This window comes from Mesoplodon bidens (assembly GCF_964165515.1).
Source record: "Mesoplodon bidens genome assembly, chromosome: 8".
NCBI classification, from domain to species: domain Eukaryota; kingdom Metazoa; phylum Chordata; class Mammalia; order Artiodactyla; family Ziphiidae; genus Mesoplodon; species Mesoplodon bidens.
The window spans coordinates 6,441,881-6,464,408 of NC_138165.1; the positions used below are offsets into that span (position 1 = coordinate 6,441,881).

The 22,528-nt window shown below is 47.5% G+C and overlaps 1 protein-coding gene across 3 annotated transcripts in view; it reads left to right on the forward strand.

The window, feature by feature from the left end:
* CLASP1 (cytoplasmic linker associated protein 1) overlaps nt 1-22,528 on the forward strand; it is a 268,761-nt gene that overhangs the window by 32,377 nt on the left and 213,856 nt on the right. For all 3 annotated transcript variants that reach the window (XM_081241674.1, XM_081241676.1, XM_081241675.1), the window contains one exon: nt 2,387-2,866. In XM_081241674.1, coding sequence (XP_081097800.1) covers nt 2,672-2,866 — 195 coding nt within the window. In that variant the 5' untranslated portion in view covers nt 2,387-2,671. The remainder of the gene's footprint in view (nt 1-2,386; nt 2,867-22,528) is intronic.

A 22,528-nucleotide genomic window follows, 5' to 3' on the forward strand; every position in this document is an offset into this window, starting at 1 on the left:
AAGAGACTTGAATGCAGGGCTCCTTCCTCCCCCGGGAGTGGAGACTTTACTCTCTTGTCTGTTGCTTCCCAGCTAAGCATGAAGTCTGACCTTCTTTCCCTGAGTCAGAACAAAACTAGGCCAGACTTGTAGTAACAAGGGTTTGAAGGCGGGGAAGGGAAACTTATGGCCATGCAACCTTAGAAAGTTACTTACCTTTGCCTCAGTTTCTTCCTCTGTAAAAGAGGGATGTTAATATCTCCTTTATAGAGTGGGTTGGAGAATTAGAGATAGTCTGTATACATCATCTAGCCTGACACCTCATGTGGATGCTCAAAAATGGATCATCCTCATCATTGCTGGTTAGTGTCTGTTGATTTTAGGCCCCTTGAAGGAATAAAGGATATGAGATACTTTTCGTTGAGAATGAAAGATAGATGTTTAGGGGAAGAAGGAGTGTATCAGTTATCTACTGGTGTGTAACAAGCACCACAAATCTCGTGGCTTAAAACAACAGTGAACTGTTTCTTACCCTTTTGTGGTTTAACCTGGTGGTTTTTGTCTCCTTAGATGTATTTGTGTAGCCGCAGTCAGAGGATGACTGGAGAGGCCGAATGGTCCCCCCGTGGACTCACTCACGTGTCTGGCAGGTGCTGCCGGCTGTTTTTGAAGCATGTTGGTTCTCCTCTAATGGCCTCTCGTGTTCAGGAGTCTAGACCAGCTTTCTGACAGCAGTCACGCAAGCTCCAGTGTCAGACCTCTGCTCGCTCCTGCAGTCTCTGATTTCCCACTGGCCAAAGCAAGGCTCAGACCAATCCCAGGGTCACTGTGGGGGGATGAGACCCCGCCTCGGTGGAAGAGGGAGTAGCAAAGCATCTGTGGCCCTTTTTAATCTCCCACAAGCTTGACCTTATTAGATATCCTTCTTGGGCTAAAATGGGGCCCAGAAAGAAAAGGTTCTGTTGGTTTCTCCACTTTTCCTGTATCACTGAACCCTTCCTTAGTCCGACATAGGAGCTCATTAGGGAACTGGGGATATTTTGTTTGGACTGAAAGTTGGAGTGAAGGGTAGTAGCCCCTTTTCTGTATTTGAAGATCTTTCTTGGGAAGGAGGGACTCGTTTCAGGGCGTGGAAACGCCTGGAAAGCGGGTATTTCCTCCATTTAAGGAAGGATTGCCACGTGAGGCAGCGAGTCTTCTTGATTGGAAGTAAAGCAGAAGATGGGTAATCAAGTGCCAGGGACTTTGCGGGAGGGCTTTCCTCATGGAGTGACTTGGCTTGTTTCTCACCCTAGAACTCAGAGAGAGCACTGTGCTTTTTTGCTGTGGGTACGAATGGGGTGGGGGTGATGACAGGAAGGGAGAGATTCCCTGTGCTCAGACTGGAAGAGTCACCCTGCGCCGAATCTTAACCTTACTTGATTTATAAGGTCATCTCTACCTGCTGAACCCCTGAGAGGCGGCGTCTACTGTTGGCGTGAAGAGCATTTCTATTTGGTTCAGTGTCGGGGGGATGCTGCATCTCGAAGACAGGTTTTCTGTGCGTCTTCTTGGGTTAGAATGGAAGGAATTGAGAGAAGAAATGGTAACAAATAAATGTGTACAATTGTTCCAGCAGCTGTAGTAGATTAGATGGTCGGCCTGTTTAATTTGTCTAGTGAAAATGATTTTGGTACTTTCCCCATATCCTGTATTTTGCGCTACCCCAAGTGTGATTTTGAGGTCTCCTGATTTTGTGACAAAACACCCAGCCCAGTTGGTGCTATTGTCGGCAGAGAACACTGTGTCAATAGAATGTGATCAGCATGTGAGCCTATTTCCTTTTCTCCCTCCATCACTCTGTTTGGAGGAAGAGGCGGGGACCACTACCTACTCACCCTGTTGTGAAGCCGCTGAGCAAGAAGTTTGGTGTAGGTGCGGCCTTTGGCTTTGGTTAGTGTTACCTGGCTGGCCAGTTTGGTCAGTGGTGTTTCTGCCTCACTTCCAGCACTTGGATTTTTAGAAGACTGAGAGTGAGACAATAAGCTACAGTACCTACAGGATTCAGACACAGAAGTGGTGTTAGGTTTTTGGTGGGAAGCAAAATGTAAGCCACAAATAAATCTTCCAGCTGAAGCAGATGATTGCTCTCCTGACTGGTGCATTTACAAACTGGAAAATTGTGAAAAACCTCAACCCACCCACTGTGAAGCTCACTGGCTCTTTGCTTTGGGCTTCAGTGTTCTTCCTGATAAAAATAATAATTATGTTATTCGGATGTGGTTGCCAAGCGTTCATGCTTCTCACTCCACTGGTGCTTATAAACGATGCTGCAGCGTGAACTGTTTTGTCTTTGACTGAACGCTTCCGAGCACTGGAGAGTTCTGTTCCCTGTGCTGATTTGTCGTTCTCTTCTCTAACTTTTCAGAATGGACTGCTGAATTATGAAGTATTCCAGACCCAGGAGGAGAACAGCACTCTGCCGCTCACTCCCTTCTCCCCTACTAGTTATTTAAATTGGACTTTTAATATCCTACCAGCTGCTCTTCAGACACACATGGTGCATTGTTGCCATTCCCCAGATTGCATCTCTGAAACACAGGCTCTTAGTAACCTTCAGCAAACAAAGAGGCCGCCTCCCGGGGACGCTTGCTGGGAGGGTGTCACCCCGACTGCCCTCTAGCTTCGGCTGGCTCTGGATTGGAATTCCACCATGGAGCCTCGCATGGAGGCCTGCCTGGCACAGGTGCTGCAGAAGGATGTGGGGAAGCGACTGCAGGTTGGCCAAGAACTGATAGACTATTTCTCAGACAAACAGAAGTCTGCCGACCTTGAGCATGACCAGACCACATTAGACAAACTCGTGGACGGACTCGCTACCTTTTGGGTGAACTCCAGCAATTACAAGGTAAGCCATGCGCTGGAAGACGCTCTTCTAGGTGGCCGGGAGGCCATGGGGGATCAGAATGGGTCCTAGAAGAATCCTTTGTGAGCCGTCAGCATGATCCCTTGCTTTCCAGTAAAGGGCAAGTAGAGTTTTCTTTGATTTTTGTTGGAGCTCAGAAAACCCCTTGTCCTTTAGCGCACACTAAGAGAAGGCCAAGTGACCGGGTAAAGAGAGGCTTTTATGTGGGAGAGGTTGCAAGCCTTTGCAGCCTTGAAGTTAAAGTGACTATCGTGTCTAGCAGTGAGTGGCCCTTCGTGGATAGCAAGTGGCTTCACCGATTTTCTCTGGGGGTGGAATTGGCAGTAGGATGTGGGCATTTTACCTGCGTTTTAGCTGTTCTGAAGTCGGCCCAGGTACCCAGGCAAGGGCCCTCCGGTGACTTGTGTGTAAAGGCCTGGAGGATATCCTTTAGGTTCCAAAGTTCAAGGCTCTTCAGGTGCCCTTGGCGGGTGGGAGGGGCCAGGCGGGGTCCCGTGACCTGACTGAGTTGTGAAGGTTGATCGTTTTGCCATTCGAGGACTAAGTTTTCATGAATGAAAACTGGCCTCAAAGTGCTGAAGAGGTGTCGTTTCCCCCCCTCGTGCCCCCCACCTTTAGTTTGTTAAGAAGGTGGCCCCTTTGGATCCGGTTGAGGTGGAAGACAGCGTGGGACATGTGCTAATAGGTGCTCTAGACAGTATAGACAGTCGGGCTTCCAGAGACAGAACCTTCTGCGATTTTTTCATTGAACCAGTCTTCTGACATGGATTCGGACTTGGAAAGGGTGCTTCCAGGATTTCTTTGTTTGCTCTAGTATAGACTGTTTTCCAATTACATTAAACCTTGATCTTATCTGAGAGTCAGCAGGCTTTAGACTTGTTACCTCAGGCCCTAATAGTTCACTTACAACTCGACATAAAATTTACCCTAATAGTCTTTGAAAGCGGAGCTTAAATTTCCTGTTTCATTCATCTGTTTATTCATCTAGCTGAAATTAACAAGTGCTGGCTGCTGGGTGGTGGGAGCCTTACAAACGGGAGGGTCGTAGAGACTCTCTAGTCCCTTACGTTTTTGAGGTCTGGGAAGTCTCCTTGTCTGTGTTTGAATCACGGCTCCACGAACCTTTCTGTGTCCAAATCAGGATGCTTCTGGCTCAGAGTAACTGAACGCTGGCTTAGTTGACTTAAAGTTATCTATCATAAGGAGATTGAGTAATTTCCGTTAAGTCTGCGTAGTTAATGCAATTGCCAGGGAAGAAGAATGTCTGCTTGTGTCTTTTACTTGGGAGGAAACCTTCTCTGAAGCTCCCCAGCAGACTTTTTTACATCGCATTGGCCAGAATGGCTTTGCGCGCCCACCATAGTATCGCTGGAAATGGACAGGTGTCCACGGTGGCCTTCAGCCATCACGTTCCACCTCCGGGTCCTACAAAGGGGTTCAGCCTCCCCTGAGCAAAGTGTGTGGCCATGTGGAAGAGGCCGGGGTACTTGGGCGGTATTGGACTCCTGATAGGAAGGAGGAGGTGAGGGATAGGAGTATCAGTCAGTATTAAGACTTGGTTCCTGTCTTCAAGGAGCTCGTAGTCTGCGGGCCGGGGCGGTGGGGAGTGAGCATGAATAAATAAGGGAATGGTTCCAGTCAGTGTCGAGTGTGCAGTAATAGAGATGCACAGAATTTGGTGGGAAGACAGAAGAAGAAAGCGGTAACGTTGTCTAGAGGAACCCAGAGGTTTGAAGACTGGGTCTTTTTTTCGTAATAGGAATTGCAGAGTCACAAAGGAGTGAAAGATTAAGACTTGACCCTTTGTGAAGTAGTTTCTAAGAAAGACAGCTCGTGGGAAGGAAAGCAGGAAGATGGGGTTTGCTGCTGACTCACGTGCCGTCATGGACAAGTCACTTTACCTGTCTGTGCAGGGCAGGTGTTTGACTACATCTTCTCTCAGGGCCCTCAAGCTCTGATATCTTGTGTGACTTCATACCGATGGCTTTGGAGTCAAGGCCATGTCTTGTGGTTCCGATCTGACCCAGTGCTGAGCACCCCCCTGCTCTCTCAGGTCTCTAAGTATGGTCATATGGGCCTTGTTCACACCTGGAGCCTACAGTGTGGAACATAGCAGGTGCTCAACGAATCCTGGTTACCTGTGTGAACTCAGGAACTTAGGCATACTCTCGGCAAGTGTTCCTGGTTGCTTTACTGAAATCTGGAAACATATCTTTTAGGGACCCATACCTGTTTTTCTCCTTTATTATAGAGCAAGATTTCTCCTTCAGAGCCTGAAGTACACTTTAAGTTTTATTCAAAGGGATTCACTTTGTATGAAATAACTCTCTGAAGCTTGGCTTCTTGAAATTTTTTCTTTTCAAATTCAGGACTGAAAAGATAAGAGAGGAAAAGGGAAGTACTTTGGGCCTTCCAAAACAGTAGTGCTTGGGTATTGTTATTCCTTTTCCTAGCAGGGAATGTAGATGAATGAAAGCACAAGGTCTTGTTTAAAAAAGTAGTTGGCTGAAGCTTGAATCACTTTACCTTTGAGTATTTCTTAACATGGTAGACAAATTTGTACCTGGTTTCAATTAAAGTTTAATAGCTGTCATTTCTTGCTTATTTACCGTATGCACTTAGTATCTCATTTAATCTTCATAACACCCCTGCAAGGTAGATGGTGGTATCCTAATTTTATACATGAGGTCACCGAAATTACTGAGAATTGCGAGGTAATTTCTACTTGTGATTATGGAACTGGGATTTAAATGTAGGTCTCCCTGGGGACCTCCCTGGTGGTCCAGTGGTTAAGACTCCAAGCTTGCACTGCAGGGGGCGTGGGTTTGATCCCTGGCTGGGGAACTGAGATCCCATACACCGCGCAGGGTGGCCAAGTAAATAAATAAGTAATAAAAAAATGTAGGTCAGGCTTCCCTGGTGGCACAGTGGTTGAGAGTCCGCCTGCCGATGCAGGGGACACGGGTTCATGCCCCGGTCCGGGAAGATCTCACATGCCGCGGAGCGGCTGGGCCCGTGAGCCATGGCCGCTGAGCCTGTGCGTCCGGAGCCTGTGCTCCGCAACGGGAGAGGCCACAACAGTGAGAGGTCCGCAAAAAAAAAAAAAAAAAAAAAAAAAAAAGTAGGTCTGTCTGATTTCCTAGCCAGTGTTCCTTTCAGCAAACTTGAACAATAGAGGTAAACATATTAGGCTTGGTGGGCCCTGTGGTCTTCTTGTAAATATTTAACTAGTTTGGACCATTATGATGCAAAAGCAGCCCCAGAGAGTGTGTTCATGAATGGGTGTGGCTGTGTTCCAGCAAGACTTAATGTACGGGAACAGGTGGAAGGTCAGTTGGTCCCCTGGACTGTAGTTTGCCAACCCTGGCACTAGCTAGAGCATTGAGCACCTACTATGTGTAAATGCTTCTCCTTCACTGGTGGGAACCATTCGTGATTCAACTGGGGGAAGAGTGAGCCTTATAATTTGCACATAAGTTGGGAATAAGGGAGCATTCATTTAGGTTAAATAGGACGCAGTTTGCTTTTGGAGCATTTTAGCTCTCTTGCGCAGGCTCATTTTAGGGTCAGTATGCGTTCTGCTAGCCTATTGCTGGTTATCTACTGTGAGCTGGCTGTGATCACGGGTGCCTCTCTACACGGGGTGCTGAATTGAATCTCGGAGACAGAGTGTTGGGTGAAGTAGAAAAGAGTAACTTTATTGCTTTGCCAGGCAGAGGGGGACACGGCAGGCTCCTGCCCTCGAGAACTAAGTGTCCCTTGAGGGGGAACCAGGACCCTGCCCCAAGGCTGCACTGTTGTTTCTTGGCTGCTCCTCCCATGTCTCTCCATCCCCTCCCTTCCTGGATTAGCAACCGTTGGAATCTGCCCCTCGGAACTCAGGGAAGGTCATGGAGGCTGAACGGAAGGGCTCCCCGTACCCAGGAGCCCCTACAGGTCCTGCTCAGTTTCAGCTTTGGACTTTCTTGGGTCACCTTGGGGAGTGAGTAGTTGGTTCTTTAAGTAATGTCCTCATACAGACGGCGCACCCTGGGGCTACACAGTGGGGCGCCTTTCACCACCCCACCCCACCCCTTTGCTGGAAGAGGTTCGTAAGTCTTCGATGTCACAGTGACCGTGGGAGACACAGAGGAGATGGGAGACTTCTTGATTATGGGGCTTCTTTTCTAGATTAGTCTGACATTAAAAATAAAAATAACAACGAAAAATTTGAATATGGCTGCCCTCATTGATGTGGTCTCCTCTTCCTGTTTTTCCTGAATAAAACTCAAAGAAAGAGGAAGATGGTGGAGTAGGTTCCTGATGTACCTCCAGCCACTTTTCTTGTCTCCCCCTGCCCCTTTAGGTGAGAAGGGATGAAGGTAAGAGTGAGCTCACCTGGGGAGGCCACCTGGGCCATGGCAGTTGGAGGGAATTGAGGGAGCCTTTCCCAGCTTTCCCAGGTCATCTGAGCAACTTGTACTGAGCCAAACAGCTCCGTGCGTGCAGCCTGGCGGGTTCTCACAGGGCAGGAACGTGCGTGTCTAGCGGGCTGATCGGAACAGAGCATCCCAGTGGGCACCAGGTACTTTTGTGGATATAGTCCCGCAGTCCCTTCTCTGCAGTTACAAATTCCCCAAATCTCTGAGAACCTAGTGTTCTTCATTTTTCATTTGATCTGAAGTGAACCTATATGAGACTACTGATGGTCCTTATTTACCTGCTTAGGGCATGTTGTGCTGCAGAAATATTCACGTTTGATGGTGGGTGCTGGCCCAGGTTCTGTTCAAGGGGATACCTATCTATCTATCTGTCTATCTATCTGTCTATCCATCCATCTATCCCTGCCTGTCTATCTATCTGTCTAAAACTGTGTGCAGCATTTTACCCTTCTAAAACGTGAAAATTCCATGTTCCAGAACACATTTGGCCTCCAGAGTTCTGGATAAGTGACTGTGGACTTGTATTTAATATTGTAGAATAATAATAATGACCCACGGCTATGGGACACTTCCTATGTACCAGGAATTGTGCTAAAGATGTGTTCATTTTAACTTATTATTACCATACGAAGTAGATCTTGTTATCCTCATTTTACAGGTGAGGACATTGATGTGCACATAAATCAGGTAACTTGTTTAAGGCGACAGAGCTAGTAATTAAGGTTTCTGGGACTTGAACCCAGGTGTTCATGCAATGGCTGAAGTACATAAAGCGCTTATCCTGTGCGGGTACTGCCCTGGGGGTGGGTATACCGTGGGGAAAAGACAGGCCCGGTCCCTTCCCTCACAGTGTCCGGCCAGTGCTGGGCAGTCTCGCTCTGTCTAAATCTAATATATGTGGACTCCAGCCCTGTTCACTGTTGTCTCAAGGCCCAGGCCGTGCTGACTTGTATTTCAAATTTGTAGGTTCCCTCTTAACTGAGGGCTTCCTTCCTCCCCGCCCTAATGGTCTTCATGGTGTAAAGGGGGGACAGGTAAGGCAGATGACAGGACAGGGCACAGTGTAGGGTAGGGAATAATCAACTGTTAAATTGCATCGTAGGAGCGTCTGTAAATGCCGTAGTGCCCAGAAGCAGACTGCAGAAGGTTTAGTCTCTCCTTAGCTGCTTTACGGGGCGCAGGGTGACCCCTGCCCCAGATCAAGTGCCCATCATGGCTGGAGGAGCAGGTGCTGACAGATACCTGGAGGCCCCTCTGGTTCCCTTGCCTATCTCTAGAACCTTGGCTTCCACTGAGGCTTTTATTTCCCCCCTTTGTCCTTGAGAGGAGAGCCACAAAAGATGATTGGATTCAGATTAAGTGACTTCCGTTTCTTTTCTTGGCTGTCGGCTTGGTGCTGCCATAGCGATGAGGCCTTCCAGAGGCTGTCCATTCTTCCCAGGTTTCCCCTGCAGCATTGTCCTGTGGGTTGCAAGAGGTGAATTTTTCTGGGTGTAGTTTAAAAAGACAGGTGCCTCTCGTAAGTAGGAAAGCTACAGTGAGCAGTACTAAGCAAAAGCAAAAGCAAAAACAAAAACAAAAAAATCCAGGAAAAATTGTTTCAAGAAAATGAATGCAGCTTGTCAAATAAAAATGGCGTCCTTCATGTACGTGATTAATGGCATTTCTTCCTGAATGTGTGTTTCTGTATATGCAAGGGCAGCAGAGTGTATTTGGGAAGAATTCAGGTTGGAGCGTGAGCCGTCTGGACTCCCATCCTGGCTCTGCCACTCAGACCTTGGAGCAGGTCACTGTACTCATCTGTGAAAGGGGTCTGATGACACCTGGTACATAGCATTGTTAGAAGGGTCCAGTGAGCCAGTGTACGAAGGTGCCAGGACTGCTTGGTAGCAGCACGTGGTCAGTAAAAGAAGCAGATGAAGATACGTAGTTATTGGGCCCAATGATAACAAGATCTGTAGAAAGTGAACTTTTATGTGGGACTGAGTTAGCGTGCCTTCCTGTAGCCCTTGTCAGCCTGTGCCCTGGAGCAAAGGCCTGGATCTTTTGTAATACAATAAGAATCCTTGAACCCTGCACTGCTGATAACAGAGGCTCTGAGCAGAGCAGCCGCTGGCCGGAAATTCTGAGGGTGAGTTTAAAACCTACTGGCAAAGGCAGTCCACTGATCGAGGACCCCTGTTTCCGGAGGGTTTCACTTGTTCTTTTTAATACTTTGCCTGGTTTCAGAAAGCTAAAATTGAAATAAGGATACATATGATAAAAGAAGTCATAAATTGGATGTCAAAGCAAAAAGGAAAAGAAACAGCTGGGGTGAGAACATGGAGCTGACAATGAGGCTGATGTCTACGAATGGCTCACATTTATGAGGCACTCGTGTGCGGGACCCCTGAAGCGCTTGGCGGTTGTTGCCACCTGTAGTTGTGAGGCAGGTAACCCGTGATAAGCCCTGGGATTGGTCCGGTTCTACAGCTGGGAAAAGAGCAGTGAAGCAACTTGCCCAGGGTTATATAACTAGAAAGTTATTTTAATCTGGATAGTCTGACCTTCGAGCCCACATCCGCATCCATGCAGTACGGCTTCCTTTATAACGTTGCAACAGTATTTATAGCATATTTATCAGAGCAAAAGAGTGTAAGGACATACCCCACAGCTGCCAGTGATGACTTTAGGAGGCCAGGTCCTGAGTGAGAGATAAGCAACTCATTTTGTACTTTAATAAAATACCAAAATTATTTAAGACCAGTGTATTTAAAACAGCTCTTAGGCTGGTCCTAATAGAATCATGACAGTATATACTTTTAAAAGTTTTTATTTTGGAAAATACTCAGACCTACAGGGAAGTTTCACAAGACAGTGCAAAGAAGCATTGTTTACTATAGCCAAGATATGGAAGCAGCCTGAGTGTCCATCAGTCGATGAATGGACAAAGAAGATGTGATGTGTCTACACACACACACACACACAATGGAATATTATTCCACCATGAAAAGAATGAAATAATGCCATTTGTGACATGGTTGGACCTTGAAGACATGATGCTAAGTGAACTAAGTTAGACAGGAAAAGACACACTCTGTATGATCTTATATGTGGAATCTAAACAAAACAGAACACAAACGAAGCTCACAGGTGGTTGGTTGCCACAGGGAAGGGTCGGGCGTTGGGCGAGATGGGTGGAGGCTCAAAAGGCACAGACTTCCAGCTCCAAATTAAGTACTGGGGGTAACATGCAGCGGGTATCGCGTAGTCGAAAGTTAGTGAGAGAGCAAATCTTACAACTTCCCATCACAAAAGAAACTTCCTGTAACTACGTGTGGTGATGGATGGTAACTAGACTTACTGTGATGGTCATTTTGCAGCATGTACAAATACCGAATCATTATGTTGTACACCTGAAACTAATGTCATGATACCTCACAAAACAAATAAATAAGCCCAAAGCCAACATACCAGTGCAAAAAATTTCCATGTGTTTCATTCAGACCCCAGTGGCCATACTTCACCACTTGTTTTATCTTCTCTCTACGTGCATTTTATTTTCGTTTGTGAGTTGTAAGGCACGTGCTCCGTCTCTCCTAAATATTCATGTTTCCTAAAAACATGGGCGTTCACTTACGTAGCCTTACACAGGTATCTAGAGCAGGATTAGGATTGATAGAGTACTAATATCCAGTCTGTGAACCTTATTCATATTTTACCTGTTGTCCTACAAATGTCCTTTATAGCAAAAGAAAAAAAATGTTCTGGTGCACATACAGTCCAAGCTCACAGGCTACATTTTGTTCTCACCTGTACAGTCTCCTTTGATCTGGAGCAGCTCATCACCAGTCTGTCCTTGGCTTTCTTTTCTTTTTTTTCTTTTTTTTTTTTTTTGCGGTACGCGGGCCTCTCACTGTTGTGGTCTCTCCCGTTGCGGAGCACAGGCTCCAGACACGCAGGCTCAGCGGCCATGGCTCACGGGCCCAGCCGCTCCGCGGCATGTGGGATCTTCCCGGACCGGGGCGCGAACCCGTGTCCCCTGCATCGGCAGGCGGACTCTCAACCACTGCGCCACCAGGGAAGGCCTGTCCTTGTCTTTCTTGACTTACTGCTAACCCGTTTGTTTTGTACAGCCCCTCCATTTGAGCTCGGTGGCTGCTTCTCAGCATTGGGTTAAGGTTATGCATTTTGGCAGAATACCATGGAAGTGATCGGTGTATCACATCAGGAGGCACGTGGTATCTCTTTGTCCCACTTGGTGAAAGAGGAGTTTGCCAGGTTGCTTCCAAAAGTCGATGTGTTTTCCTTTTATAATTAGTAGGTAGCTTGTGGGGAGATATTTTGAGACTGTAAATATCCTGTTTGTCATCAGACTGTCACCTACTAGCTTTAGTATCCATTGATGATCCTTGTCTAAAATAATTATTTGGATGCCAAAGGGTGATTTTCTTTTCTTTTTCTTTTTTTTTTTTTTGGCCATGCTGCGAGGCTTGTGGGATCTTAGTTCCCTGACCACCCGACCAGGGATCAAACCTGGGCTCTCAGCAGTGAGAGTGCAGAGTCCTAACCCCTGGACCGCCAGGGATTCTGATTCCATCATTTCTTCTCCACTTATTAGTTGGCTCCATATATATATATATATATTTTTTTTTTTTTTTTTTTTGCGGTACGCGGGCCTCTCACTGTTGTGGCCTCTCCTGTTGCGGAGCACAGGCTCTGGACGCGCAGGCTCAGCGGCCGTGGCTCACGGACCTAGTTGCTCCGCGGCATGTGGGATCCTCCCGGACCGGGGCATGAACCCGTGTCCCCTGCATCGGCAGGCGGACTCTCAACCACTGCGCCACCAGGGAAGCCCCGGCTCCATATATTTTTGAAATGTATAACCTTTGTCTATTTGTATAGCAGGAATTAAGTGTATATTTTGATAGTTATTCCCAAAAGGAACTACTGTGATGAAAGAAAAAAATGTTTAAATTTAGTCTTATTTAGGTACATTTATATTTGTAAAGAATTTAAGGCAACCTAATAATTTGTGAACATAATATGGTGAAGTTTGGTTTGAGCTCTGGGCTTCCTAGCAGCCAAAATAGAAATGGAGAGATGGTTACCTATACCCTTTTTTAACAACTGTGAAAGGAATATAGAAAGACAAATAACAGCAAAATGCCTTCCTGGATTTAGCAGGGTATTAAAGGACACTTTGCATGAGGGGGAAAAAAGGAGAGCATGGGAAACAGATGAAACAGAAGACAGTATTGAAACCGTGCACCTCAGATTGGGACTTGAACCCATGTGCTGGGATTCTAACCCAGCCTAAACCCACTTGAATCCACGTGGCTGGGACTTGAACCCACGAGGCCGGACTCAAACCCGGCCAAAACCCACAGTCTTCCAACTGAGATCACACACCTGGTTTCAGGACTTGATGAAGCTCAGGTTCTTGATGTCTCATCGCAGAAAGAATTCAGTGAGAGACAAAGTGATAGGTAACAAGTGGATTTATTTAGAGAGAAACACACTCCACAGACAGAGTGTGGGCCATCTCAGAAGGTGAGAAAGGCACCAGGGTATGGGGTTGTCAGTATTTATAGGGCTGGGTAATTTCATAGGCTAATGGGTGGGAGGAGTATTCCAGCTATTTCAGGAAGGGGTGGGGATTTCTAGGAGTTGGGCCACTGCCCACTTTTTGACCCTTCTGGTCGGCCTTGAAACTGTCATGATGCCTGTGGGTGTGTCATTTAGCTGGCTGATGTGTTACAGTGAGCATATACTGAGGCTCAAGGTCTAGTGGAAGTCAACTTGTCCGCCATGTTGGACCCATTTGGTTCTAGTCAGTTTATGTCATGCCCTCGGGCTATGCCATTCTTTCAAAGGTCGTGTCCTGCTCCTTCCATCCTGTTTTGGTACTGAGTGAGACACAGGTTATTCAGCTGTTCCTGTAGACAGAATTCACCAGCTAGAGTTTTGGGCTAAGGGGAAATTGTCAGATGGCATCCAGGGTGAAAAGATAGCCAAGAGCTAGCTGACCCCACTGAGTTATCTTTAAAAAAAATAAAATAAAAAATAATAATCATTTATTTATTTATTTATTTGTTTGGCTGTGCTGGGTCTTAGTTGCGGCACGTGGCATCTTCGTTGCCACGTACAGGATCTTTGTTGTGGCATGCGGGATCTTTAGTTGCGGCACGCGTGCAGGACCTAGTTCCCCAACCAGGGATCGAACCCAGGCCCCCGTCTTGCAAGCGTTGGAGTCTTACCCACTGGATCACCAGGGAAGTCCCTGAGTTATCTTTTTATTTTTATTTTTTTGCGGTACACGGGCCTCTCACTGTTGTGGCCTCTCCTGTTGTGGAGCACAGGCTCCGGACACGCAGGCTCAGCGGCCATGGCTCACAGGCCCAGCTGCTCCGCGGCATGTGGGATCTTCCCAGACTGGGGCACGAACCCGTGTCCCCTGCATCGGCAGGCGGACTCTCAACCACTGCGCCACCAGGGAAGCCCCCTGAGTTATCTTTTTAACAGATTAAGTAGAGGGAGAGTCTGTGACAAGGATCACGGCAAAGAACCCAGAGAAACTGGATGAAAGTGGCTTGAAATAGAGTAAGGGAGGTTGGCCTAGAGGAATTATCTGGCTGTAGCTGATTTTCACAGGGTATTTGGGGTCGCGGCAAAGAGGGCTGTCCATCGTGGGCCGTGTGGATGGGGTTCTGGAGGAAGAGGCAGTGCTTGGTGCCAGGCCTGATGGCGGGTGGGGATTTCTGTGTTTAATCATCCTCATTAAAGGCTTTGTGGAAGAGATGGCCTTTGGGCCTTTCTGGGTGAGAGAAGGGAGATGGCTCCGTGACTACACAGAGGAGCGTGTGGCAGGCCTCATTAATAGAGGTGATGTTTTGACATAAGCGGCCTGTCCTACACGAGTGAGGCGGGTCCTTCGTGAGTGGGGCGGAGCTAGAGTCCCAGGTGGAGGAGCCTGGAGGGGGCCGTAGGGAGTGACTGCCCTCTGGCACCTTAGTAGGACCTGGGAACCGACCGGAGGGGCAATGGAAGCCATTGAAGGACCAGCAGCTCTGGGTGCTGATGTGGGTGGTGTGGACTAGGGTGATTTAATGTAGCTTTAATGCACTATTTTCTTCTGTGAGTTTTCAGCTGTCATTTCTTTATCCATACCTGGTTGCCAACATCTAGGCTGTTTCTAGTTTTTTGCACTGAGCATCCTTGAACATACGTGTGTATTGCCCTCTTGTGTGTCTCTGCGCTGGAAGTTCTGAAGGGTTGAAGTGTTGGGTCTGAGCAGGCCGTATTGCCCACCCACCGGTGCCGTGTGAGTGCCTTCGTACGTTCCTGGGTCCTGGGGGTTACTATTTCTCCGAATGTTTTTCCTTTTTGCTGGGCAAAAGATGTCTCTGCGTTGCTAGGCGCAGTGCTGGAGAACGTTTCTTCTGCTTCTGACCTTTCAGATAAAAGCAAATCTTAAGAGGATATAAAGGACATAATTTAATTTTTCTTAATCTCATTTCCCCCTTAAATGATTGATGCAGATAGGTTCTGTCTGGGCCATCTTAAACATGAGCAGAGTAGGGGATGCCAGTAGTGGGGGGAGGGAGGCCTGATAACTTGACAGTCTACCCTGAAGTGGATTAAAGAAATGGGGTCTCTCTGTTTGTTTTTATTTATTCCCATTAGCTTCTGTTAAAAAAAAAACCCACAGAATGAATAAGAGAGTTGTGAGGAAAACACCCACCATAACCCATTTCTTTGGACTGTTCCTTTCCTTTGTCCAAGTGCTTTCCCATCTAGTAGAACCTAAATACCAGCGCGTCTTAGCTGGGCTAAGATGGGAGATACTGAATAAAGTCACTTTGTTTTTGTTGGACAGTTGAGGGTATGTGTCTGATCTTAAATGATTCTTCATGTAATTGTAGCCTAACCTAAGGGCTGTTTTTTAAAAAACAGCTTTGTGAGGAAAAGGATTGATATTAACCTTTCTGCTCGTGGTGAGGAATTCGGATGGACTTTGTATTGAACAGTTAACTCAGCTCAAACCAGTTCAAGATAGAGAGGGCATCGCTGGGGCAGACCCCTGGCCGGGGCCGTGGTTTACCGTGGAGAGCGCGCGGGGCTTTGGGGGGCGTCTGCTCTGTCTGGCCGTTGGCTTCTGGACTCTCCCTTCAGCACTGCCGTCGCGGCCACCATGGTCCCACCTCACATCTTGCGGCCCCATCACCGGGGCAAGAGTCTCTCATCTCCCAGCTGGGAGTGAGACATGCCGCCAAGCCTTTGGCCCACGCGCTGTGGCCAGGCAGGTGCGGCGCCGCAAGGAAGTGGTGGCCTCTCTCAGAGCCCTGCACGTCGGGGGCTGGAGGAGGTGGGACAGTTCCCCTAGGAGAAGGGGGGCTTGGCTGGGGGCACTGTGGGCAGTGAGGACCTCATAGCTCAGATTGCTTGAGAGGCTGCAAGGCCCCCATGGAAGGCCCAGGCTGGCAGCGCAGCTGTCGTACTCGCTGGCGTGGATTTGGGGCGCCGTTGGCCTGTGCTCCCTGGGCTCATGCTCCGCGGGCTCAGGAGTCGGCGCCCAGAGGTGCCCCGCGCTCCAGGGCTGGCCTGGCACCTGTGCCTGTGCCTCGCTTCTCTCCTCCGATGACCCTGCATTGTGTGGGCTTTCTGCTGTGTCGTCAGGTGAGAGCTTTTCCATCTTTCCCAGCCCCTTTAAGCTGAGAACTTATTTATTGTTGGTGGTTATTGTACTAGTGTTTGTAATTTTAGTACCAAGATGCCGGTGTTTTTAGGGGTATAATGCCACTCTTTTCCGTAGTTTAAACATCTGAAGTCTGGATCACTTATGTATCGATGGACATAGAGTCACAGGCTGGTTTTTAACGTTTCAGATGTGCATTTGCTTACCGTTTGCCTGTCCGGTTAAAACCACTCCTGGGTGTCTTGTTGTAACTAAGGAAACGGCAGTTAACACGAGTGAAACTGAGCCTCTTACGTCTATTTATCGCTTAGATTTTTCTGAGAGCCAGTTTGGGCCTTTCACTTCTGTCGGAGCTCCCAAATGGAGTAGCTTTACAACTGGGAGGGGAGGGGTGATGTGATGTTCAGGACATTGATTTGGATGCCGTCGGGGATCATGTCAGGGACCAGGAAGGGGACGGCTCCAGGCCTGCTTTCCAGCCTCCCGGGTCTGGGCCGCTTCCCTGTGTCAGGGGCTGGACTCCTGCTCTCCTTCCCTGCAGCTCCAGGTCTGTTCTCTCGTCCAGACCTTCTCTTCCCTAGGACGTCTTAACTTTAGTCAGAGTCAGCCTTCCTGCCTAGTCATGCTACTTTGGGAGAAGTGTGTTCAGAGCAGGTAGGCGAAAGCCAGTGCGCTTCCCAGTGAGTGTTGCTTGGGGGCCAGTGGCAGACGTGTTCCCAACCCAGCCCCGGGGGGCTGCTCCTGGCTGGCTGTGTGTGGGCCACAGCCCACATATAAAATGAATGAGGAGGTTTAGACTCCCAGGGCCCCAAAGCACGGGGGGATGTGGGCACAGTGGGGACACGCCCACACACCGAGGATAGCTGATATACGGGGACTTTTTTTTTTTTTAATGCTTATTGAACATACCTGAGTTCAAGAAAACCTGATGTATACGCATCATTGATGTACATAGGGGCTTATATTTTGCTTTAACATCTGTGCTTTAACTCTCCATGTACATCAGACATAAATGATTCAGACTTCACGTTTTTCATATACAGAAAGACTACCATAAAATACCGTAAAAACACTGGCATTTGGTGTTAGAATTCCAAGGAAAAATCTGGTATGGCATGTGTCCCACTATTAATGGGGTGTTTTTAAGCGGGAGGGGAGCATTTAAGGGAAAAGAGAATGTTCACATTACCACTGCATTAAGTATTTCAGCGTTGGAAATTTCTTTTGTAACATCTGGCATTAAAAACAACTTTTCTGGGACTTCCCTGGTGGTCCAGTGGTTAAGACTTCACCTTCTAATACAGGGGGTGTGGGTTCGATACCTGGCCAGGGAGCTAAGATCCCACATGCCTGCAGGCCAAAAAACCAAAACATAATACATAAGCAATATTGTAACAAACTGAATAAAGACTTTTAATAAAAAAAAAAAAAAACTTTTCTTGGGCTTCCCTGGTGGTGCAGTGGTTGAGAGTCCGCCTGCCGATGCAGGGGACACGGGTTCGTGCCCTGGTCTGGGAGGATCCCACATGCCGCAGAGAGGCTGGGCCCGTGAGCCATGGCCGCTGAGCCTGCGCGTCCGGAGCCTGTGCTCCGCAACGGGAGAGGCCACAGTGGTGAGAGGCCCGCGTATACCACAAAAAAAAAAAAAAAAACTTTTCTTTTTTAAGGAGGCTTCGGGCCCTCAACACTGTTAGTTCTCTACACAGGTCAGCTTTATTCGTATTAGAGGTGCATTTCTGCCAGTGTTCTCATTAATAACGGAGCAAGTGGAGCCAACAGGTTGAAGGTGGCGGGACAGGAAGCCATCTAGAAGGCGCTCTGAAGAGAAACCTCGAGTGCCTTGGGAGAAGGATTTGTTCTTTGAGGCCCATCGTTAAAAATTTTATTTTATTTTTAAAAATTCATTTTATTCAAGTATAGTTGATTTACAGTGTTGTATTCGTTTCTGCTGTACAGCAAAATAACTCAGTTATATACATTCTTTTCCATTATGGTCCATCACAGGGTATTGACTAGAGTCCCCTGTGCTCTACAGTAGGACCTTGTTCATCCATTCTCTGTATAATAGTTTGCATCTGCCAGAAGGATTTATTTTTACAGACTGAGATCTTGGTCCCTTTCTATAGAAAACATTGGCCTGTTTCTTTTGCCAGCCCCCAGACGAGGTCGTCCGGGTTTAGGGCGGCGGCGCACCTCTAGGAATGGAACGCCGACACAGGCGAGCTCCCGCGCTCAGCCTCCGTGGAGCCGTGACCAGAACCCTGCTTGGGCGGCTGTTTCATATCCTCCGGAACCGTGGCCTGCCTCTGCTCTGGCTGTTGTTTTTGTCACTTGCCGGCAAATGCTTCCAGGCTGCAGAGATGTATAGGAAGCCCTTTGTGATGTTGCGGCTTCCACTCAACAGTTCCTGGTTGGTACTTTTCCCCCCGTTTTCTTCAAAGACGGCTCCAGTTTGGTAAAATACATAATTCCTAATGAAAGGTTCAGAGCCTGGAATCTGGGGCCAGACTGCTAGGGTTAGAGGGCCTGCTCCTTCCTTTACTCCCCCTCTCACTGGCTGTGTGATCCTGGGTAGGCTACTTAACCTCTCTGGGTCTCAGTTTTTCATCTGTAAAATGGGGACAGCATCCGTCTCAGGGTTGTTGTGGGGCGAAAGAGTTCGTACGCAGGCAGTGGTTGACGGGTGCACAGTGCAGCAGGCTTGCTGGCTTTATGATGGTTTTACAGCACCCGCTGTGATAATCTTTCTTCATTTCTGTGGGTGGTCCAGCACTGTCACCACTTACCTTTGGGTACCCGTTAGGGGATTAAATGGCCACAGAACAACCAAACAGCGGCAGAAAGAGAAGCCACAGGGGAAGAAGCAGTCTGGTTGCAAAGCAGCCTCCTTTCAGGAGACTGTGGTTGAGGCAGCTTTGCCGTGTGTCTCTGCAGGGCACTGGGTGCAAGTTTGCTGGCTCCGGCTCTCCACGCATTAACGTGTGTACTAAGGTGGGTTGTGGGCTCTTTCCTTCGTCCCTCCCTCTTTCCTTCCTCAGATGAGCACAGAACTGATCACAGTCAAGAACAAAAGAGAGCACCTGTGAGCAGGAGAGGGACAGGGCTTGGGTGGGGAGACAGTAACCTGATGGGCACTTGGCTGGGGCTCTAGAAGAGGAAGATGGTTTCGCTTGAGTAGAGTTAAAAGTGCGCTGGAGGTGTTTGCTGTGCGTATTTTGCCGAAATGAATAACTGGTGAGGGAGGTTGTGGAAGAGGAACTGTCTGAACGTCATGAAGAGTCACCCAGGTATTCGACCTCCTGCCGCGTGTCGCAGATAATAGTAGGTTTTCCTCAGCATCCTTCTTACCCCACTTCCCAGAGCTTGGTTAGCCCAGAGACTCCTCAAGTTTAGGCCATGTCCTCTAGGGCACAGAGCACAGGACTGGAATTTACTGGAGGTTTGTAGGGTGGCAAGGCCTTTACGTCCCTCATTCAGCCTCGAAAAGCTTTGAGGCTGAATCCACCTTGTTCAGGGGGTAAGTTCAGCAGATGCTTGTGAGACAGGAGGGAGGGGAGCATCACAGGGTCTCGTCACAGTGGCTGGGAAACGGCTTGGCGTCCACAGGTAGTGCCTAGAGCACGGGTTCTAGGCGCACGGGCTTCAGTAGTTGTGGCTCGCGGGCTCAGTAGTTGTGGCGCACGGGCTTAGTTGCTCCGTGGCACGTGGGATCTTCCCAGGCCAGGGCTCGAACCCGTGTCCCCTGCACTGGCAGGCAGATAGATTCTTAACCACTGCGCCACCAGGGAAGTCCAGTTAATTTTAAAAAGTAATGTGTGCTTGAACTGCGATAAAGAACTGGAAGTTTTTGCTTGCATTTATTTGGCTGGGTCAGTAGTTGAAAGCGGGCCCTGGTGTCTTGCTTCTCCTTTACGTGCTGACCTGCTGTCCTGAGGGCTTGGCTGCCTGCAGGCTAGGCTTGGGGTGCAGCAGCCTTCTTCCTGAAGTGGCCCCTTGACTCTGCAGTAACCTTTGTGAGACACTGGTCTGCCTGAGGAGCGCGTCTAAGGATGAAATTCAAGGTCAGCTCTGTAAGATAGCTGTTGCCCAAGTGACACAGTCAGAGAAAATGAATCTTCCCTCCCCACATTCTTGGTGCTAGAGGTCAGGGGACAGCTCTGATGCAAGCTTAGGGTAGAAGAGAACGCTTTTTGACTGATTGAGGGCATGGCCTTTCATTTCTAAGTGGTTTAAAGAATTTATGGCCCATTGTTTGTTCATTCCAGAGTCCTAAGGATATGGGTGATATTTTTTCTCAGACAGGAATGTGGGTTTTGGCAGTGACTCTGCATCACAATAACTTGAAAATAATCCAGTCCTTTGGAACCGAAATGAAAATGTGTGACCTCTGTGCACGGGATATGCGTGCACATGAAAGAAATGTGTGCATGGTGAATAAAAAGTCATTTGAAACTAGAAATAGTGGCTTTCAAGTTGGGCAAATCTCAAATACCCAACATGAGGAGAATATGAGATATGTGTGTGTATTTCCACCTGTTTATCAGGAAGATGGTGTACTCCGCCCAAGGATAGTCTGTAAAGACTTCTCCGTGGGGAAACGCTGATGGGATGATGTAAAGTGAAAAAGGCAGGAGCAAAATTTATATAGAGCTAGGTCTCAACTGTGCACAAGTGTGTAGAAAAAATGATCTAGAAGGAGCTGTGTGAAAATCTGAATGGTATTAATCTATATCGGGAAATTATAGACGATAGGTTTTCTTTCTATGTTCCTGTAGTTTCTAAATGTTTCACAGTAGGCATTTGTTATTTTTATAAACAGAAATTAAAGAATTTTCTTCTTCAGCTGCTTTTGAGATGATATTGGTCAGGAGGTGATAGGGATGACATACCACGTATGCTGTCCGCTGCAGAAGTCAGACTTGTTGCGAAAAGGCAATGCCTTTGGTAGGTGCCCAGTTGCACGTCCGAAATTAAGGAGGGTCCCTGGTAGCTTAAAACGGTTCCTTAATTACTCTCTTGGAATTATGGTTACAGTAAAGTAACTTTTAAAATATGACTGATTCGCAAACAGTATTGCAGTTAGGGTCACGAATCCACTCAAGCATATTCAACTATGTCAGCCCTACTTTTTTCTCATCAATTTCATCTAATTGCTTGAAAAAGATGAAAAAAATCTGAGAAAATCTGTTACGCGTTCAACACAGGAACTGTTTTGATAAGTTTTGCTGGCTAAGTGAGCAAACATTGGTATGAATTTAGCTTATCTTGATGATTTAGTTTACCCCCCCCTTTTTTTTACATTTATCTTTTTGTAGTGATTGCTGGATTTTATTTCGTTTTCACCTCAGAATTTTGAGACAGAAGATTGTGAAATATGCCATGGCCACATGTTCAGAGTTGATGAGCAGGGCAGTCAGAGGAAGCCAGTGCTGGCTGTGTGATTTGATTCCTGCTTTATAGTAAAAGGAGGATTAATTCAAGAGGAAAATGCTGATTTATCTTCACCAATGCATACGCGTGGAGTTGAAGCTTGTTCTTTATATATTTCAAGCCTTTCGAGTGGGGATCTTTTGCCATGAAGGAATGTATTGCCTCTTCCTGTCCCCTTCCCTAACAAAACAGCCTTGGTGACAATTATAATCGCTTTAGAGATTGCCAGGGTCTGAGGGAGGAGGTGGGGTGGGGTAATGGGGAGTGAGTGCTGATGGGTGACAGGGTTCTTCTGGGTGATGAGGGTGTTCTGGACTTAGATAGTGGTGATGGCTGTGCGGCCTAGTGCAGACACTGAAAATCACTGAATTGTACATTTTAAAAGGATGAATTCTATGGTATGCGAACGATGTCTCCATTATTTTTTTTTAACATCTTTATTGGAGTATAATTGCTTTACAATGGTGTGTTAGTTTCTGCTTTATAACAAAGTGAATCAGTTACACATGTACATATATCCCCATATGTCCTCCCTCTTGCATCTCCCTCCCTCCCACCCTCCCTATCCCACCCCTCTAGGTGGTCACAAAGCACCGAGCTGATCTCCCTGTGCTATGCGGCTGCTTCCCACTAGCTATCTACCTTACATTTGGTAGTGTGTATATGTCCATGCCACTCTCTCACTTTGTCACAGCTTACCCTTCCCCCTTCCCATACCCTCAAGTCCATTCTCTAGTAGGTCTGCATCTTTATCCCCGTCTTGTCTCTAGGTTCTTCTAATCATTTTTTTTTTTTAGATTCCATATATGTGTGTTGGCATATGGTATTTGTTTTTCTCTTTCTGACTTACTTCACTCTGTATGACACACTCTAGGTTCATCCACCTCACTGCAAATAACTCAGCTTCGTTCCTTTATGTGGCTGAGTAATATTCCATTGTATATATGTGCCACATCTTCTTTATCCATTCATCTGTTGATGGACACTTAGGTTGTTTCTATGTCCTGGCTATTGTAAATAGAGCTGCAATGAACATTTTGGTACATGACTCTTTTTGAATTCTGGTTTTCTCAGGGTATATGCCCAGTAGTGGGATTGCTGGGTCGTATGGTAGTT